The sequence below is a fragment of the Peromyscus californicus genome, unplaced genomic scaffold (genome assembly GCF_007827085.1).
Source record: "Peromyscus californicus insignis strain IS unplaced genomic scaffold, ASM782708v3 Scaffold_7__1_contigs__length_154581171, whole genome shotgun sequence".
Classification (NCBI taxonomy): Eukaryota; Metazoa; Chordata; class Mammalia; order Rodentia; family Cricetidae; genus Peromyscus; species Peromyscus californicus.
The window spans coordinates 57,635,186-57,657,081 of NW_026294595.1; the positions used below are offsets into that span (position 1 = coordinate 57,635,186).

Sequence of the window (21,896 nt, forward strand, 5' to 3'; positions counted from 1 at the left end):
TGAGGCTCTGGACTGGATTCCCTGGTAGTGCCTAAACCTGGCAGTAGCACAAATTTGTAATCCCTGTTGAAGCAGGAGGGTCAGAAGTTCAAGGTCATCCTGAACTAGTTAGAGAGGCCAGCCTGGACCCCATAGGAGTCTGTGGTCCTTGAAGTACATGTGTAGTTTTCTCCCTGCTACTTTTGGTAATAGACGTAATGCTGTGGACTCTTACCATTGCTCTGTCCCCTTGGTTTTGGTCTGTTAATGGTTTCATTTGCTTTGTTTGAAGCAAACAGGGCCTTGCTGTAGTACAGCCTGTTCTGGAACTTGTCCCCACCTCTCTCTGCTGACTCCTGGAATTGTAGTCTCTGATGCTATGCCCATTTGTGGAGCATTTCCATTTCCTGTTACATATCTTAAATGACCCATTGATGATTTTGTTCATTGTCCATATATTTGTTCCCCATGGTTTGATTTCCACTTTGACTTTATTGTAGTGAGGAGATGCATATAATACTAGTTGTTTTAAGTTGTTGATACTTGTTTGTGATATATAGTCTGCTGTAATGCTGATATAAAGGATGCTTATTAGCACCCACTAAATTGTAATGATTATGAATATAGTCCTATATACATAAGTGGATGTAGAGACTAGAAGTCAACATTGTATGTCTTCTTCAATCACTGTTGACCTAATTTCTGAAATGGTGTCTCTCACTGAACCTCAAATTTGCCAATTGAGCTAGACCAGCTGGCCTACGAGCCCCAGCAAACCTCTTGTCCCTGCCTGTCTATCACTGGGATTAGAGGTGCAAATCACTGTTCCCAGGCTTTATTGTTTTTTATTTATTTTTGAGATTATAATTGGAGTATTTCTTCTTTCCGTTCCCTCCCTCCGAACACTCCATATACCTCTCCTTGCTGTCTTTCAAACTCATGACTGCTGGTTACTGAACTCAGATCTGCCTCTTGCACAGCAAGCAGTTTACTAATTGAGCTGTCTGCTCAGACCCCTGAATGTAATTTCTGAGTCACAGTTCTTCTCTACTTTCTGTTGATAGTCCTGCTGGCTCATTCTTCTTCCTGATCAGATGTTGGTCCATCTGACTGTTGTTTTAATGGATCTTTTGTCTTAAACGCCACATTTCCCTCCTTAGTTTATTATTTGCTTATGTTATTTGTGCTGTTTTCTTTGACACTGGGAACATTATCCTTTTTCTACATTATTTTTGATGTGCCTCACTTGTAAAGTTACCTTTGCTCTACCACAAGATGAAATTGCCCCTACATTCTCTTCAAGGATATTTTTCTTAAAGAAATTCACATTTTCTTGGAAATTTCCTGCAAGTTTCTAAACTGTCTAGGAAGCATTCTTTATTAAGTTCAGTATTAAATATAAATGAACCATTTCTGTCCCTTCATTTTATAACCCATTGAATTCTAATGTTATTTGGGGGTAGTTATCTTTATGAATATTTGAAAATTGTATAAAATATTATTTATTCAATTCAGTGTTCTACTTTCCAGGTTGGAAGGTTTGACTGTTCTGCTGCACCAGGCATCTGTTCTGATCTCTACGTTTTCCAGCCCTGTCTAGCAGTGTTTAAAGGACAAGGAACCAAAGAGTATGAAATTCATCATGGTAAGTGTATTAGTTACTTTTCTCTTGCTGTGATAAAACACCATGACCAAAGCAGCTTATAGGAGGAAGGGTTTATGTGAGCTTCTGTTCCAGAGGATAAAGGGCCCATCATTATCACTGCGGGCAAACATGGTAGCAGCAGGCCTGGCAACAGGACTAGCTGAAAGCTCACACCCTGGACTGCTACAGGAAACCGTACAAACTGGGAATGGTATGAGGCTCAAACTCTCAAAGTCCATGCTGGTGGCACATTTCCTCCAGGAAGCCCATTGCTCCTAAGCCTCCCCAAACAGCACCACCAACGGGGACCACCCATCACAGTGAGACTAGGAAAAATGACAGGAAGGCATATTGACTTTCAAGTAGAAATATTCTAATTATGATTTATATTTTGTATACACAATTATTATCAAAAATTTTCTCTCACTGGCAAATATGGGGAGAGACATTTTCATTACATATAGTTATTTTATTATGCTTATTCTTCTTTTAAAAGTCTTTTTAAAAACACTTTGATAACTATTTCAGCAAAAAATCTGAGGGTGACACATCACTGTGTGGGCATTTGTTTATTGGCAAAGCAAGCAGCCCTTGCGGTCTCCTCGCCATGCCTCATTTAGCCTCTCAGCTCCCCCATCCTGCCTGCCCTAGAACTCAGACTTCACTAATGGCTTTGTCTCTGCTGTCCTGAAAGACATGCAGTTCAATGAGTAACAGCTACAGAGTCAAGAAATGCTTCTTTCTTGCATCCCCTTATTATGGCACTGCTTTAAGTATGAGGTTTTAAAATTGCAAGACGTGAACTCTTGTCTTAGATACTGTTTTGTGGCTATAAAGAGACACAAGGCAACTTAGAAGAGAAAGCGTTTAATTGCCTTGTTTACAGTTTCAGAGGGTTGGTCCGTTACCATCATGGCAAGGAGCAGATGGCAGGTAGGCAGTCATGGTGCTAGAGCAGAATCTGAGCACTCACATCTGATCCACAAGTTGCAGGAAGAAAGAGAAGAGTGAGACTGGGCCTGGCATGGGCTTTTGAAACGTCAAAGCCCACCCTAATGACACACCTCCTCCATAAGGCCACCTTGTAATCTTTCCCAAACAGTTCCAACAATTGGAAACTAAATATTCAAACATGTGAGCCTATGGGGACCATTCTCATTCAAATGACAAAAGCTGTGCTCTCAAGAAGTTTGGATGGCAGTGTGATAGGCCCAGGAGAAAGATCTCTAGGGAAAACATGAAAAATGCTCAGAGGCCGCTTTATGTAAATCTCAACAAGATCCAAGGCGTTTGTCTGTAGCATAGGTCAGGGTCAACATGTGAGCTGAGCATGAACCGCTTAGCTACTTAAAGCAAATACAGAAGTAAAAGAAGTGGGGCCCTTCAGACTACAGCAGTGGGTTGTGACCCCCTTGGCAAACTTTTCTGCCCCAAAATATTTACATTATGATTAATAACAGCAAAATTAAAGTTATGAAGTAGCAAAAAAATAATAATTTGATGGTTAGGGTTGCCACAACATAAGGAATTGTATTACAGGGTCACACATTAGGAAGGTTGAGAACCACTGGGCTAAAGGAACTATGTGAACAAAGGTATGATAAGATAATCCTGACTACAGGTTCTGTTTGCACGTCAGCAAAGGGCCATGTGCAGCTGAGTCATTGTCATAGTCACAGCTTCCAGTGAAGATGCAAACTGAAGTTGAAAGTGTTAAATAATTGCCCCCAACATAGACAAAGGAGATTTTTAACATGCGCAAGTGTCTCACTCTAAAGCCTAAGCTTTTTAGAGCCTCACATCAAGTAGGTTATACTGTGAACCATGCTGGTCTGGACTTACTGTGCCTCAAGCTCAAACTGCCCTTGAACTTGCAGTCTTCCTGCCTCGGCCTCTACAGTGCTAAGGTTACAGGTGTTACACACTGGTGTTACACCACTGTGCCCAGGGTGGAGGTACAGATGTTGCCTCTGGAATGTTCCTCACACCTTCTCTGTTCTGTTTGCCTTGTTTGGATCCATCATCACCTTTGTCCACAGTTGCTTCTTACTCTTGTTTGCACTCAGTACCCAGCATACCATTTTCATGACACTGCTCTGCATTTTCAGTCTTCTGGAGAATGAACCTCGCACTCCTTAGTATATAGCAGCAATGGCATTGTCTCACTGCTCTGTCTCCAGCACTTAGAGAAATGTCAGGCATGTAGTAGGAACTCTGTGAAGAGTTGTTAAATGAACAGGGTGCATTCATACCTGTTTCTTCTGTTTTCGTAGCCTCATCACCCACCTTTGCTCCTCCTCCAAAAAATCTTAGCTTCAGCTACTTTTGAATTCTTGAACATGCCATGTTCTTTCACTCCTTTCTGCCATCACACATAATTCTACCTCCTGAATTATAATTATTCCTTCCTGTTCCTCCAGATATTTAGCACACTCCAAATTACCCTTGAAAACTTACTCTTCTACCCTAGGAAGCACACTAAATCTTTGAGCACTTCCCTTTATGTTACTAATAACTATAATGCACCTTGCACTCAGCATCTCTGTGTCCCAAGTAAAACACACAAAATAGAAAATAATGTGAGCTCTACTTAACCTCTGCCCTAAAGACTTGGAGAGAAAGCAGATAGGTAAAGGACAGTGTTTAAATGTTTGAGTGTGAAGTAGTATCTTTTACCCAAATAACAACTATTTGGTCTTCAGGAATCTGGGAACAGCTTATCTTAGTTTCTTTATGATACTGCAGTCAAGGTAGATGAAGGTCATCTGAAGACGAGGCTGTAGCCACTGCATCAGGGTTCAACATGGCATGTGAGATAATCAGAAAGCTTCATATAGCAGGAGGCCTTGGTTCTTCACCATGTTGTGCACTCTAGATTGCTTACAGTGTGGTAGCTGACTAATCCCAAAATAAGTAATCTGAAAAATGAGAAAGCAAGACAGAAGGAACACATGAGACCACAACCCCATATTCTGTTGGTCACTTGTATATGAAGTAAATCTCATTTGAGCTGTCTTGGAAGGAAACTGGCCTTCAGTAAGTAAGTGTAGATTGTACTTACAAAGAAACTGAGGTAGAACAATCCTCTGAGATTAGAGGAAGCCCTGAAAGAGCAATCTCCATGTTAAGATGTAAAGTCCACACAATGGTTAGCACTAGAAGAGATGATAAAACACATTCCAAGCACAAAACCCAGTAGATTTATTCACAGACCTGAGATAAGAGAGCCTTGTTGATCTTAGACCAGCAGGACTTCAAAGATGAGAAAGATCTTTGTTGAGAGAAGACTAAGACAAAGATTATCTCTGATCTTCTGGGGAAAGGCATTGGAATTTCATCCTGAGGAAAAGCAGGGAAATGCTTGGTTTTAGAAAAGTCGCTGGCTGCCCAGCATGGGTGGGAGGCAACATTGGAAGGAAGGAACTGCAGAGAGTGCCTAGTCACTTAGGGTAGATGATGGTAGCCAAGAGAAACACAAAGGTCAGTAGATGGATTAAAATATTTTAGAAACTCAGTTAATTTAGTTTTTGTTAGGATGTCAGGGATTCAGAGAGGAGTCAGGTAAGTGTCCTGATTTTATTTAGTGAATTGGACTTGGAATAATTGGACCTTTAGTGAGGCAGAGGATGCTGGATTAGTAGTTGACAAGAAGTAGAATGTGTAGTTCACTGTTGAATACACAGACACACACACACAGACACACACACGCACGCATGTATACCTGCATGCCTTGGCTTCAGTAAAGAAGTTTAAGCCAAAAATGAAGACATTAAGTTGGATATTAATGGTAAAGGCCTGCATTAATATGAGTTAATATGAGTAAAGAGAAGAGAATCGGTGACCGGGACCACCTTTCAGGGGTGGTCAGCAAGAAAAATGCATGAAGCAATTCAAGAAACAGCGCTAAAGAAAACAAGCAGGAAAGTACTTCATCACTTGTCATTCCATATGTACATAGTGGTCACCTGCCTTTTCTGTTGTACCATGACACTAAAAGGAAGAGCTTTCTCTTTCTGTTTGCCATGGCAATATGAATGTGTCTGACTCAGTGCTCAACTTAATTCTGACTATTGAATAAGTCAGAAGGCATGGAAAAATGGAGTCTCTTGTAGTTAAGAAAGATCTTCGCCAAGCCAAGAAGCATGTTCTTCTTTAGGCTGTAGCAAATCATTAAATGCATTTAAATTTGGGTTTTGTTGTTGTTTTTAAGGGTGACTGTAGTAGCAGAAGGAAAATGGGTTCATTCAGGAAGGCTGAGGCCAGAATACTAGTGTGGCTGTTGCAGTAGGCCAGACTGAGCGGCGGCAGCAGCATTGGGCATGGTGCTAGGTGAGAGACGGGGTGGATAGTCAGACAAGAACCAGCAGAAGAATCCTCTCATGGTCTCATTTAGACAACTGCGTCACAGCAGTTATGCTGACACTATGAAAAAAGAAACACAGGGGTTTGGAGTTGATGACACATTCTAATTCAGATTCATTAACTTTCCAATATCAAGTACATTTTTCCACTGGACAGTTTGTAATACATTTTTGAATTCACGAGAATACTAAAGGGATTATTGTACTTACGATGGTGAGAAAGCATTCCACAGAGGTCGTGTCATTTAACTAGTGCAAGAAACAGAAGAGTGTATAATAGAAGGGGATTCCTGGTACAGCAAGCCAAGGTGAGGACACTGAGCCAGTGCATCCGTTGCTCCTTCTTTGTTTTTTGAATATTTTAAGCATTAAAATTGGAATGTTTCTGTAGAAACAGAAGACAGTACATAATTTTTCTCAATTTATAGGAAAGAAGATTCTATATGATATACTTGCTTTTGCCAAAGAAAGTGTTAATTCCCATGTTACCACACTTGGACCTCAAAACTTCCCTGCAAGTGACAAAGAACCATGGCTTGTTGACTTCTTTGCCCCGGTGAGTTATTTTTATTTGTTTCTAGACAACTTGAATATCAGTACTGGAGCTGTTTGGGCTCTGCTTCACCTTCTGGGCACTGCCAGGACAGAGGGTGTAGGCAGAATGTGCCACTGGCTGGCCTTTGCATCACTTAGCAGAGACAGTGTAGTGCTTCTCTTCATTTGTTGATTTGCTCACTCGTCCCTTTCTTCCCAGTGGTGCCCGCCATGTCGAGCTCTTTTGCCAGAGTTACGGAAAGCATCAACGCTGCTCTATGGCCAGCTCAAAGTTGGTACATTAGACTGCACAGTTCATGAAGGACTCTGCAACATGGTAAGACAAGGACAGACTTTGACCATCCAGTATTAAAACAACTTTTCAGATGCACACTTATTTATAGTAGTAATGTTGAAACAGTTTCAACAAAGTAGTAAATTGTAGTTGAATTGTAAATAGATCTGTAGAAGGTTGTATACAAGGCTTTGTTTACCAAACTCAGGCATGTATTCATTTGACTCATAAAATACATAAATTTCCATTTTATTAAAGGCTTTATACTTTTGTAACATTTTTTAGTTTTAGCAGTCTGCAAGTTTATTCTTTAGATTTCTTTATACTTGTCAGTTTGAGTAGTTGATTTAAGCAGACAGGATATCCAATTGAAAAGAATTGCTCATTTTTAAGATGTGAAAGCGATGATATGGTTATGTGGGTGACAACATTTTATATTTTAAATATACTCTGGTAGTTATGAATGGGATGTAAAACTTTGTCATGTTGGGGTAAGAATAAACCAGACATGGGAGAGGTATAAATGTCATAAGAGTAGCCATGAGTGGATGATGATCATAGCTATATGAATACACAATAGTTTGTTTTCTTTCTATAATAGGAATGTTTTAACTCAAAAACTACAACGTTATAGAAAAAGATGGAAAGGAAAGCCTGTTTTTTAATACATAATAGAATAGGTAAATGTTTGACTTCACTAGAAAATACAAGTTACATCAAAATTTTGATATCTTCCCTACCCATCAAATTGACAAGAAATTTATAAATCTAACAGTATTCAGAAATGGCACAGTGAAATACCAGAGCATCTACAAATGGATAAGCCAGGCTAGGGATGTAGCTCAGTGAACAGCACTTGCCTCGGATGTTTAATTCCTGGGTTCAAAACCCTAGCACTGAAAAAGAGATCTTTACCAGCTTGAGTAAATACTAAAAGCACAATATAAAATGAAAAAGGCATGTGACATAGCAGCAATTAAGTATGATAAAAATCAGAGAAGAGTCTTTAAATATTCAAAACAGTACAGTATGCTGCTCTATGATAATGTACATGTAGTGAAGTTTAAAATACCAGCGGATTGGACACCTGCTAATTTCAGCAGATTAGGGAGGATTGGGACCAAGGAAGACAATGTCAACAACAAGCCAGTGTGGCCAAAAACTATTAGTCATTAAATGTAGGGGAAATATGTAGGCATTTATGAGGTTATTCTCTAAGTTTCAGTGTGTTTGAAATTAAAGTACGCTGGAGGGGGTTGTTTGTGTGTTTTAAGGAAATAAATTAAAAGAGCCATTGGTGTCTCATGTCCTCTATGTGATTTGGAAAGTAGATGCCAACCAAAGTTACAAAATCATCATGAGTAATGGCAGTTCATCTTGAACCCGTTGGTTTTTCTACATTTTGTCTCAAGTAACTGCATTATCAACAATTAAGGAAAGTGTAAGGATTAAAAACATAGGATCACATTCACCTGAAGTAAGCCAGGATTCCTCATTCAGGCACATCATCTCGTTGGCTTACCATGAGCAAGTCACTTATTCCTTAATAGCTCAGTGACCTGGTACGTAAAGTAGGCTTTGTAATGTTGACTACTGAGTAAAATTGTCCTGAGAGATGAATGAGATTGTGTGTGGCTAGAACTCAGCTGACAATAAGAACTTGTAAAGTTTTAGCTAGTCTCTTAACCTAATAAATGCTTTGAATTCACACATTTGCAAAACCTCATAATGTTGCTAATTTCTCTAGAATTATGAATCTTAAAATTTTCTATTTAATAATGAGTTCTTATCAACTTTAGGACCCATAGATCATCTACAGCAGATCACACATCCATAGACCAGGGAAATCACTTTGTAACTTTAAAAACTGCAAAATGCTTCCAGGGCTAGTGCCCATGTTAACTGTGAGGAGGGAATGAAACATTTTGTACTATGAGAACTATCTTGAGTAAAGAATAAAAAGTGACTATTTTCTTAGAGGATGGCTCATAGTTCTTTAAAATATCGTCATGTTCATTTATTCTTGCTATTTTATGTTGCTGTTCATCACCCTCTGGGATGACTACAGTACTGTCATTAGAAAAAGTGACTGATGTGTCACTGGCTCTCGCTCCTAGTTTGAAGAGAGCAAAAAGATGAAGTGCGTACTAATCAATTACTCTGGCACACTTCCCATGTTTTGGTGCCATTGAACCTTAATAGATAAAGATTAGCTATTCATTATACAAACTTTAATGCATTGTCTTTGTTAAACTTGTCTAACCCAACATTCTTCAATCACCAAGAAGATAGTAGATTTTTGCAGTCTTGTTAAAGGGGCTAGAGATATGGCTCAGCAGTTAAGAGCACTTGTTGCTCTTACAGAGGACCCAGGTTCTGTTCCCTGCACCCACATGGTGGAAACAGCTATCTGTAAGTCCAGTTCCAAGGGATCAGACACCCCCTTCTGACCTCCTCAAGCACCAAGAAGCACACAGTGTATATACATACATTCCCACAAAACACCCATACACATAAAATAAAAAATAAATATATCTAAAAAATGTGTACAGAATTGAAACAGATGGTAAGATATAGGAATGTCTTTTTCCTTGCAGTATAACATTCAAGCTTATCCAACAACAGTGGTATTCAACCAGTCCAGTATACATGAGTATGAAGGACATCACTCTGCGGAACAAATCTTGGAGTTCATAGAGGTATTTAATTAGAGACTATGGCTAGAAATCTTTCTGTTTATATGTATACTTTGGATGACTGTATTAGGACTTACTCTTTTTGTGCCAGAAGATTGTTTGCTGAAAAGAATTTGTTTTAATTTAAGCCTTCTCTTTTTTTAATTTAAGTCTACTATGGTGTCTTGTACATAGGAAACATTGCTATTGAATATATGGAATTGTAATTTCCCATGAAACCTGTCACCCTTTTGCCTGTTTTCTCTCAATGCAGAAGTGTTCTCATCCACAGCATCAAGGCCAGGCATCCTGCACAAAGCTTTTGCATTGTTAGCACAGAGTGCCTGCATCCACACATCTCCTTGGTTTTCATTCAGCTTTGACTAGAATCAGGGCTTCCGGAGAAATGAAAACTTGTAGCTTATTGTTGTCTACTAGTGTCCATTCTACTCTATCTTATTCCTCTGTCCTCCTCCAAAGTAATATGTTGTGTTGTGTTTTGATTGCTGTCTTAGTGAAACTAATATTTTAGTTAGTATGATATAGGCCGAGGCTCTGTTAAAACTGCATTTGGAATATACAGTCTCAAGAAAGGTGTATAGCTTCTCTATTTAAATATCAAAAATAATGCCGGGCGGTGGTGGCGCACGCCTTTAATCCCAGCACTCGGGAGGCAGAGGCAGGCGGATCTCTGTGAGTTCGAGGCCAGCCTGGGCTACCAAGTGAGTTCCAGGAAAGGTGCAAAGCTACACAGAGAAACCCTGTCTCGAAAAACCAAAAAAAAAAAACCAAAAAAAAAAAAAAAAAAAAATAATAGTAGTAGGCTTTAGGTTAATAATTAAATGGTTATTTCTAAACATACTGTTCCTGATAGCATAACAGATATGTGTGGCTTGTGTAGGTATCTGGATTACTCCTAGAACTTGATTATATGATCTACTGATAGTCTCCAAAATACCCTTTTTCCCAGCTTACAGTGATTTCAATGCTAATGTGAAAATATATCTTTTAAGAAAACTGACTGGCAGAATCCAAACTTAATACATTTGGTAATTCACTTTTTAAAGCAATTCATGATAGATTTCTTTTAAATATCCTTAAGTGTCTTTTGATTTCTCTAAAATAGGAACTTTCTAAATGACATACCCCAGAAACTTGCCAGAAATACATGAAAAACTTGGTATATATAATAATAGTGTTTTGGTTTTTCTTTTTTAGGATCTCAGAAACCCTTCAGTGGTCTCTCTTACGCCCACTACCTTCAATGAACTAGTTAAACAGAGAAAGCATGACGAAGTCTGGATGGTTGATTTCTATTCTCCGTGGTGTCATCCCTGTCAAGTCTTAATGCCAGAATGGAAACGAATGGCCCGGGTAGAGTAACATAGTCTGATGTTATGCTGCTGAGAATGCTGGGCTAACCGTTCTGTTGAAACCAAGGCGATAAGCCTATGACTGGGTATTTTATACAGACCTGGTTGAATTGTTAAGACCACACCACTATTCCTGCCTACTAAGTGAAGCATCTAATACATTTCTGACCAAAATACTGCCAGTGTTAACCCTGAGGTCATCTTAATTTTCTGTTTAAATTTTTCTGTCATTTTCTTTTTAGAGCTTACAAATAACTGTTTCCTCATAATATTATGGGTCACAAAAATCGCCGGCCCTAGTCAGCAGGTGTGGTGGTACATAGTGATAATACTAGCGTTTAGAAGGCTGAGACAGGAGAATCAGGAATCCAAGATTATCCTGGGCCACAAAGCTCCCGACTCTGTCTCCAAAATAAACAAAAACTTAATAAAACAGAAAATAACCTCAAACAGTAAAACATTTATATCAATTTCCTATAAACAAACCATGTTATAAAATACTGAATGAAAGCAAATTATTTAAATACTAGAATGGAAAATGAAATCAATAGTTCATATTTATACCTCAGATAAAAATAAACTCAGGAGTTAAAGTGAATTATTGTATCTTAACATTTAAGATTATGTATTTTTTTTTTTTTTTTTTTTTTTTTTGGTTTTTCGAGACAGGGTTTCTCTGTGTAGCTTTGCGCCTCTCCTGGAACTCACTTGGTAGCCCAGGCTGGCCTCGAACTCACAGAGATCCGCCTGGCTCTGCCTCCCGAGTGCTGGGATTAAAGGCGTGCGCCACCACCACCCGGCAAGATTATGTATTTTTATGTTCTTCTAATAAAAATTTTGAATGAGTCAGAGATAATACTACCTCCATTAGAAAAAAAAAATATTTTTTAAAAAATACTGGATTATATTTTGGTTACTAACATTGAATTTTTTTAAATATGTATTTTCCCACATGTTATTTCATCTGCAATAAGTATGGAAAGTTCTTAATTACAAAATTATAAAGTTCAAAGTCATTAGTTTAAATGGCATATTTTCAATCTTTTCCCATTGTTCCTGTGACAGTGATGAACAATAAAATACTCATTTTCCAGTGACTATTTAACACATAGAAACGTTGTCCTGAGGGCTGTAGAGTTGCTCAGCAGTTAGGAGCACTGGCTGTTCTTGCAGAAAAGCGGGCACTCTCGCCCATCTTTAATCCCAGATCCAGGGTTGCAGTGCCCTCTTCTAGCCTCCAAGAGCAATGCACACACATGGTGCACGAATGCAGGCAAAACACTCATACACATCGTTTTTTTTACTTTAAAGTTATAGAGATAATTTTATTTCAGTCATTGACCCATGTATTGACTTTTGTTCTTTTATAGACATTAACTGGACTGATCAATGTAGGCAGTGTGGACTGCCAACAGTATCATTCTTTTTGTACCCAAGAAAATGTTCAAAGATACCCTGAGATAAGATTTTATCCCCAAAAGTCAAATAAAGCTTATCAGTATCAGTAAGTATTCTCTCAAATTTGAAGACGTCTGTTATAATCCCTTGGTTGTACAATTAACATTGAAGTTAGCCTAACATATATGTACTGGGAGGCCACTGGTAGATGAGCCCTCAGAAGATGATGAGGAAACTGAACGATAAAACTAGTTAAGTTCTAGTCGAGAAGCTGAGAGAAGGAACTCGTGTTTATTAAGTCTTCCTGGCCCCAGCTCCTGTCCAGCCCTGTCCTGTATTATTTGCTCTACTCTTACACTTGGTGGGGAGGAGTTGTACCCTTCTACTGCTGCAGAGAAGGGACTGCCACATCAGACTTCGTAGCTCATCTGCTAGGGTTCGAGTCTGAGACTTGAACCCAGGACTGCCCTAGTGTCCACCTATTCTATACTACATAGGTATTTAAAAAAAAAAATCTTGATTAAGAAGTGAAAATTGAGCCATGGGTTTCTCTTTGAAAAAATGAAAGAATCAGCTATGAAGAAATCACAAAAGCATGTACAGTCCTGGGTTAATTTCCAGCCACTTGGGGGCAGGGGGGATACAAAGACTCATGAAAAATGTATATAAAGTCATGTAACTCTTAATTTACTTTGTGGAAAGAGATACTAGGTGACTTTAATCAGTCAAGACTTTTTTTTTTAATTGCTACAGTAAGATAGTTTCTTGACCATATCCAGTAATAGAAAATACTGTTTACAACTTGATATTTTTTTTGTTCTTTCAGTAGTTACAATGGCTGGAATAGGGATGCTTATTCCCTGAGAAGCTGGGGTCTTGGGTGAGTAATTATTATGCATATTCTTGACTAACACTGACTCAAAGCTGTTGGTCTTCTCATGTGCCTAGTTTTCTGTGAGATAGGATTCTGGCATTTAAAATACTTGGGAAGGATAAGATTTATGATGATGGAACCAAGCTTCATTCCATCACTATCCTTTGAACCATTTTTAACTTAGGAACATTCGTGGTATTGCCATAGAATGCTTGCTTTGCTTTGTATAATGAGAAATGCTGTTTGATCCCCTTACTGCAGATTTTTACCCCAAGCATCCATAGATCTAACACCTCAGACTTTCAACGAGAAGGTTTTAGAAGGGAAGACTCACTGGGTGGTTGATTTCTATGCTCCTTGGTGTGGACCTTGCCAGAACTTCGCTCCAGAGTTTGAACTCTTGGCTAGGGTAAGTATTGTTGTCTAGTTAGATAAATAAATACTCACATACATGTTTTAGTAATTGGTTAAAACATTGTAAACTAACTCTTAACTTAGTTCTTGAAAGTTATCTCTCAATTTAAAAAGAGAAATCTGTTCCTATAACTATAATCTGTCTTTCTTGAGACAGGTTTCTCTTTATAATGCTGGCTGACTTGGAATTCCCTATGTAGATTAGGCTAGCTTCAGACTCAGAGGTCTGCCTGCCTTTGCCTCCCAAGTGCTAGTATTGAAAGCATTTAATGACAAACTACGAGTGTCCACGCGTATGTGTGTACACATTGTTGTCGTATAGCTGTACTGCTAACCTAAGTTTGTCTCCCTGCTTGTGTTGATTCCATTATCCACAGGCTCAAACCAGAGACAGCAAAGACACTTTGATTGTCCCAGAGCTGGAGAGGGTAACACAAATCATATAGGAGAGTGGTGATGAGAAGAAGGGACTAGATGAAAGCTGTGAGGACAAGCAGAACTTTGTGGTAGACAGGTGAAGTGAGAGGAACCGAGGGTACGACGAGCACAAAGGGAAAAAATTAATTGCAGATACTTTGTGTTTGAGGTGATTGGAGACATTCACAAAGAGCAGTCCAGTAGGGTAGATTACCAAATCAAGGGAAGATTCATCATCATAGGACTATGTAAGATCTCATTGAGAGACTGTTGATAGTGAAAATACCCAAAGATGGGGCTGTGGTGCCATGTACTAACCTCAGGGTAAAGAATGAGATCACTGTGCTGGGTGGGGTTGGGGAACTATAAGTAAAATCAGGAAAGACAGGAGGCAGGCATGGGCAGCGGCTTAAAGCACACATAAAGAAAAGGAAGAAGTGTGGTGGTATTTTACTTACACTGAAATGTGATTTTAATTGTATGTTAATAAATAAAGTTGTCTGGGGGTCAGAGCTATTAGAGTCATAGCAAGTGCGTGGCGGCGGTGGCGCACGCCATTAAGGACCTGGAGGGCGGTCAGTGCTCTTAACCGCTGAGCCATCTCTCTAGCCCCTTTTTTTTTTTTTTTTTTTTAAAGATTTATTTATTTATTATGTATATAGCATGTATGACTGCACGTTGGGCACCAAATGTAGATGTAACGAACGGTCTTATAAAATAAGAAACACAGAACCAATTCAGAGAAGAAAGCCAAGAGGTCAGAGCTAAGAGCCTCACCCTTCCTGATTCAGGGATCCTCTCCAGCCAAGAGAGCTCTCCGAAAAGGGACCTACTTCCTGTGTGTCTGTCTTTAAAGTCTTCCTGTTCTGCCTTCTCATTGGTTGTAAACCCAAACATGTGACTGCCTCGTCACTGCCTGAATGTACCGCCCTCCAGGTCCTTAAAGGCGTGCGCCACCGCCGCCACGCACTTGCTATGACTCTAATAGCTCTGACCCCCAGACAACTTTATTTATTAACATACAATTAAAATCACATTTCAGTATAAGTAAAATACCACCACAAAGAAGTCCAGAAAGTGTCTATTGGTTGGATCAAGGAGAGGTCGCTATGGCCTTAAAGCTGTTGGGAATGATAACAGTGGAGATCAGTTAAGAGTACCACACACAAAGATGATGCTGGAGGGATGAGATGGCAGTTTGCATGCTAGTAATGGGAGAAGACCCCTTTTGTGATTGTCTGCAAGGCATGGAAAAGAGTAAGAGTTGACCTTGACAATACAGAAAGAGTGAAATCTGACCTGGGCAGTTTAGATGCTCTGGTCAGCTGTGCAATAGACAAAGAATGCCAGTTAGTATTAAAGATAGATGCTTGGTTGTGGTGGGCTAAGTGGGGTGGCTGGGAGGAGGTGGGGGTCAGAGTTAAAGCCTCAAGGTGCTCCTGAGCAAAGATTGTTTATGTCAGATAGATGGCACCTAGTGGGAAGCTTAAAGGGCTTGGGAAAAGTAGAAATGATCTCGTTTCAATTGGAAGAATTAAACTGGGTTTTAAATGTAACAAGTCCTTAAATATGTAAAGATCTGAAGTATATTATGTTGGCTATGTAATTGCCAAAATAGTTTATGCCAAAGATAAAATAGCAAGATCTGTGGATTTTTTTGTTGTTTTTCAGATGATTAAAGGAAAAGTGAAAGCTGGGAAAGTGGACTGCCAGGCTTACCCCCAAACATGCCAGAAAGCTGGTATCAAAGCCTACCCAAGTGTTAAATTTTACCAGTATGAAAGAACAAAGGTATGTACAGGCTTCCACTTCATGCCTTCTTTTAGCAGGCCAAATGCCGAACTTTATGTGGTTTCTAGTTCTCTAGTTTGTCCCTTCATCTTTTAAAATTACTTCTGATTGAGATGTCTTCTTTTGCAGTGTGTGGAGGGATCTTAAAGGGTTTTCTCAGAGGTCTCTTTGCTCTCGGTTGCCTTACAGACTTTGTGCTCCGTGAATAGAAAGAAACCTAACCAAACATTAATACATGTTGTCTCTGGGTTGTAGAATTCAAAGTAATATTGTGTGAAGTTCTAGTGCCTTTTTTTTTTTTTCTTGTCAGTTTGGTTTGATTTTGTTTGTGTAGGTAACTTGCTTTGTAGACCAGGCTGGCATTGGACTCACAGGTATCCACCTGCCTCGGAGTATTGGCATTAAAGACATGTACCACAGTGCCTAGCTGTGTTAGGTTTTCAGTCAAACCAAAGCTCTAACCAAAAGCTCAACAAACCAAGGGCTGTGATCACTGGCTCCAGGGTTGCATCTTGCAGCTGACAAAAGCATTAACTGAAACCACATAAGGGTCTTCCCAGGTAATAAGATGGTTTTAACAGACCCGTGATATGTTAGCAAGAACATTGATCCTTCTGAAGACACATGTTTGTCTACTCAGTTATTTGTGAGAAATTACTGAAAGAAGTAGGATGTGAGCTTGATGGAAGACTTGTGTCTGTTGTTTTTCTTCTGTGGTGCTGGCTAAACAGTGCTCTGCCTCCCCACTTCAGTCTCTTATGTATGTAACACCCTAACACCCCCAAATAAAAATCTTTGAGATCATGGTGCATTTTTCCTAGAAATCACTTTGTGTTCTCATAATGCTGCTCCTAATACTGTTTTTTGAGTCTGGGTTACTGCTTTTGCAGCATTATGCACGTGAAGAAACTCAAATTTCAAACAGCTTTGGAACAAAAGAACTTTCAGGCATAAGAAAGCAAGCTTCTTGTGTGGAAATGTCATGTTTTGATTTAAGTACTTAAAAGATAACATGAGTGTTTTTAATTTTAGAAAAGTATTTGGGAAGAGCAAATAAATTCCAGAGATGCAAAAACTATTGCTGCCTTAATTTATGGAAAATTGGAAACTCTCCAAAGCCAAAGAAAGAGAAATAAGGTAGGAGCCAGGCCTACAAGTGACTGGCAGGTTGCCAAGGGTATTCTTAGTATGCATTCCATGAAGAAGTGAACATTCAAAAACATTTCCACTTTGGAGAAATATGACAGCCAAGATTATGTCCTCTAGATAATGAAATGCTTGGAAATTTGTATACTCACCATTTAACAAGAAAATGATCAAGTTTCTTTCATAAAAAACTTGGCCTCCAGTGTACATAGCAACATCGCTCATACACAGAAACAGGGAAAGACAAGTCACCCACAAGCAGAGCAGATAAGCAAAATATGGCATACCTATGTAGTAGAGTCTTGTCAACCTAAAAAGTGAAGAATGCATCCGTGCTACATGGTAATTTTGAAAACATGCCTAGTTGAAAAAAGCCAGTCACAAAGGGCCACATATTGTATGGTTCTGTATGTGTGGAATGTTTAAAAAGCAGGTTAGTGGTTGGCAGGGCAGTATGAGAATAGAAATTATAATGGCTTACTATGAGTTTGGCTTTGAAGTGAGAATAATGTCTGAAAATAGTGGTATAACTCTTGAGTATACCACTGCACTTTCATTTTTTAGTATGTGAAATACACAAGCTGGGCTTCATGGTACACACCTTTAATCCCAGCATTTAGGAGGCAGAGACAGGCAGATCTCTGAGTGTGAAGCCAGCCTGGTCTACATAATAAGTTCCAGGCCAGTGAGTAATAAGGTCCTGTCTCCAAAATAATTTTTTTAAAAAGAAAATTATACAGTAATGTTATTAAAAATAGTGATATGGCTAATAGTTATTTAAATGTTGTTTAGTGTAAGCAAAATATTGAATTATTAGCAGTGAATATTCTAGAACTTCAGCGTATTTTAGATAGCAAAGTATTTTTTGTGCTTGGTATAGGAGGGATATGTATTAGACCATAATCCCTTGTTCCTAAATTTGTGACTTCCCATCAGCACTGCAGAGTCCTGCCTGTGCTCTTCTCTAGCTGATTGGTTTGGTCCCCTTTGAGTCTGTTCTCGGCATACTGAGAAGCAGACACCCGAGTGCTGGGTGCTCTGAGTAGGATTTAATATAGTTTCATCCATGCCAAGGAGGAAGAGACACACACAGCCTCTGGGTGGGTCAGGCTTTGTGGACAAGTTCTGTGTGGCAGTTCTCTGGAGACCTAGGTGGAGAAAGACTTATAGAGCCTAATGTGGTATCACGAACATGTCCCCATCTAAGGGGCAGAGGAGATGTCTTCTTAGTGTCTAGAGTAAACATGTTCTTCTAATGATTTGGTTATTTTAATTTTTTCAAGTTATTTTAAAACTTAGGATTTTTATCTTAAGTTAAATATTTTTAAATGCATTATTACTCATAAACCAAAATATCATAACTGAAATTAAGATAAAGACTATACCAGACATCATTTAATATCTTAGTTTCTTTGCTGTTGCTGTGATAAAAATACTCTGACAAAAGCAACTTAGGTTTTAAAAAAAAAAGTGATTCTGCCTCCCAGTTCACTGACACAGTCCATCCACCCTGGCGGGGAGTCATGTGTGCAGTGCAAGAGCTTGGAACAACTGGTCACATGACACCCAGTCAGGAAACAGTGATGAATGCATGCTGCCCTTCTCCATCTTACACGGTTCAGCATCCCTGAAAAAAATGACACTGTCACGGCGGAAGGTCTCCCCATCTCAATCATGTAATTGTGATAACCCCCATGGCATTTGCTGAAGTTTCTCTCCAGGTCATTCTAGATTCTGTCAAGTTGGTAGTGTTACTATTTAGGGAATATGACACACTAGTTACCATACCTACTGTGTGCAGGTAAGAACTGTGACATTTCCATTGTTAATTAAGCAGCGAGTGTTTTGTGTGATGCTCCATTCAGTAAGAACATTGAGTATTTGGAAGAAAGCAAGATATTGATTAGCTTGTAATACCTTTCTCTTAATCACCTTTATATTAATACAGGATGAGCTTTGATGATGTTGAAGACAAAAATTTTAAGAAAAAAGAATCTGGAAAATGACATCAGAAGGTCTGTTTTCCAAACATGAAGATGCTCTTGAGGCAGCAGCTGCGCATGACCTTGGCCTTGCAGTTGCCCTGTGCAGACTGAGCACCTGTGTGGTTCTGTAGTCTGCAGACACTTCCTGTGGAGAGCCGGGCGGTGCCATCTGAGACCGGAGCCACATATGGTTCTTTGTTTTGTTAATCCTTTTAGAAATAGAAAACACCATTCTTAGCTCAGGGCCATATAGAAATATTCCCTAGGCCAAGTCCAGTCCCAGGACTAGTTTGCTGACTACCAGAACTGGTGTTTGGACACCTGGCTCTACATGTGGGTGTGTTATCTTTATACTGGACAGAGTGGATTTGGGTTTTTACTTGTAATTTTATGAGGGGCCTGAAAGAAAGTGACTTGGTTGGTTTTTCAGTCAGCCCTTCTAAAAGTTCTGCCTCTGACCATATATTTTATTTTGACTACTTTCACAATATGGCAAAATAAAAATGCACCCATTTTTCATACTATATACAGTGTATATACAGAGCTTCTCCTTTTGTTTTCTTGTAAGAGTTGAAAAGATGTTCTTAACTTATCACAACAGTAAATGTAAAAATCTTGTAAACTGTGATTCTAGAACGAAGTAAAGAAAAGTATTTACAACAATTAAATGGACAGCATAGGAGTCACAGACAGAAGCCCTAGAGCCCCGTGTCCTAAAGGGCACACGTTCGTTCGTTTGCTTTCATAAATATGTTCCTACTGATGGTTTGGTTTTGTTTGAGGTGTCTTCCTGATATTTACACATTTGCCTTCTGAGTTCACTGTTTCGATCATTCACATTGATTTTATTCATAAAGCTGTGGTTTTTATTCCTGTCCAATCTTCACCGTTCAAATAGGAACAGTAATTTTGGATTTGTTTTAATGCAGCAATGATGACACTGTTACTCAGTTATTCCTGTCAAAAGCTGTCTTTTCCATAAAGTGTTGCCATAACAACTGAAGTTATTTTTACTGAAATCAAGCACATGATGGACTCTTCCCATTTCTCAGTTGTTTGGACTCAAAGGGTCACAGGGTTTCTCCTGCAACTCAAAAAGCTGAGTGACCTATAATTTAATTCTCATAGTGTGGGGGATTATCAAAGTCACCAGTGAATAAAGACAAATGATTTTTCTAAAATTCTTTGAAGATCATTGTTTGGAAGATTTTTATCACTTTACCACACTCTATAGTCTGTCTTGATAAAGGTTATGTCATAGGTGTGATTTGTGGGAAAGCAATGCACTTTGGTTTCAGCTCTAAGCCACTCAGATTCTCCTGTGTTTTATCACTCAACTCCCTGACTCTGATCTTGTTTTGTACATGGGAATTACCATTCCTAACCAACTTTTTGAATCATGACTGATAATGGCAAAAGCCTTTCATATATTAAACTTTGAAAGCCTAGAATTTCTTTTTAAAATGGCTTGTTTATGCAAAATTCCCCAAATGAATGCCCAGTGAAGTCTTACTTAGTAAAAGTATGCCAAGTTAGCATACTGCTATCCTGGGCAGTAGAGAACAGAGGGAGCCTACAGACTACCCTCTTCACAGACTCATAAAGAGTGCATAGGGGGAGCAGCTTGGCCGGCCGACTAGAGCGGGCTTAGAAGCTTTCGCAGAGCGGTTTCCAAGATGGTTTTCTTCTGTGAAAAATGAACTTTTGCCCAGTCACCCTCTTGAATTATCAAAAAAAATTTCCAGCTCAACCAAGACAAGATGAACTTTTCCACCCTGAGGAACATCCAGGGTCTGTTTGCCCCCCTGAAGTTACAGATGGAGTTCAAGGCAGTGCAGCAGGTTCAGCGTCTTCCATTCCTTCCAAGCTCAAACCTGTCCCTGGATATTTTGAGGGGCAATGATGAGACCATTGGTTTTGAGGATATCCTTAATGATCCGTCACAGAGTGAACTGATGGGCGAGCCGCACTTGATGGTGGAGTACAAGCTGGGTTTGCTGTAGAGCAGTGCTGTGCAGGAACCATGGAAGTGCACTGTGTAGCTGCCTCCCCCAGTCTGACGGACACATTAAAGTACTGACAAGATTGAAAAAAAAAAAAAGAGTGCATAGGGACTTAGATGGCTGGCTATTATTATTTCCTATACTTGATAAACATGTTATAGGCAGTAAACTAAACAGTAACTACTTGCTTAAGCAGTATGACTATGGAATGTGCACTGAAACTAGGACCTGCTGGACATCAGGTCAAGTCTGGGATCATACGGCTACCCACCTGATTCACATTGTCCAACAGTGTTGCTGGATCTTCCAAAACTGGCTGGCAGATTGATGTTTAAATAAGAACGCCTCTGAGGAGTACCACATGTGGAGTGCCTTTTCCTTAGCAACACCATTCTTGTGTGCAGCTCACTCTAGCCTACCAGAGCAGATTCTGTGAGGCAAGCTGTGTACAGCCAGTCAGACTGTATTGGGGGCACTTGGGTTGTTAATATCTTTTTATTCAAGAGTATATTACTCTAGGGGCTGGGGAGATGGCCCATGGGTAAAACACTTAGCCATGCAAGCTTCAGGATCTGAGAAGCCAGCTAAAGCCAGATGAAGTGGTAGTGTACTTACATAATCCCTGTGTGAGATTGGAAGCCAAGGACCCTGTCTCAAAACAAAGCAGAAGGTCAAAACAAATGGTCAGGGCTGTCCTCTGACCTAAACAGGCATGCTGCGGCGTACATAATGCCTGTACATACACACACAAGGTTTTAAAACTGATTGCATAGACCAAATGAGGTGGTTGTGTAATAATTATTCTAAAGTTTAAATTAGTTGTTTTTCCACAGTTCTTACAGTAGGAATTTCTTGGGTGTACAGTTGTTTCAAAGACACACTGTTTCTTATGGGACAGTCTTTGATGATATAACAGCAAAGGATTAACAAGAGGAGAGTGCAGCAGTGTGTGGCAGTCTACTCTCGGTCCTTTAAGTCTGCCAGCAAATCCAGGTAAGTGTCTAAA

The 21,896-nt window shown here is 39.4% G+C and overlaps 1 protein-coding gene across 1 annotated transcript in view; it reads left to right on the forward strand.

The window, feature by feature from the left end:
- Positions 1-20,077, forward strand: part of Dnajc10 (DnaJ heat shock protein family (Hsp40) member C10) — a 39,117-nt gene extending 19,040 nt beyond the window's left edge. Inside the window, exons 13-23 of the mRNA XM_052723033.1 lie at positions 1,510-1,624; positions 6,414-6,541; positions 6,740-6,856; positions 9,412-9,513; positions 10,708-10,863; positions 12,233-12,366; positions 13,087-13,140; positions 13,396-13,543; positions 15,637-15,756; positions 16,789-16,893; positions 18,851-20,077. Coding sequence (XP_052578993.1) covers positions 1,510-1,624; positions 6,414-6,541; positions 6,740-6,856; positions 9,412-9,513; positions 10,708-10,863; positions 12,233-12,366; positions 13,087-13,140; positions 13,396-13,543; positions 15,637-15,756; positions 16,789-16,893; positions 18,851-18,862 — 1,191 coding nt within the window. The 3' untranslated portion in view covers positions 18,863-20,077. The remainder of the gene's footprint in view (positions 1-1,509; positions 1,625-6,413; positions 6,542-6,739; positions 6,857-9,411; positions 9,514-10,707; positions 10,864-12,232; positions 12,367-13,086; positions 13,141-13,395; positions 13,544-15,636; positions 15,757-16,788; positions 16,894-18,850) is intronic.
- The last annotated feature ends 1,819 nt before the right edge of the window (positions 20,078-21,896 follow it).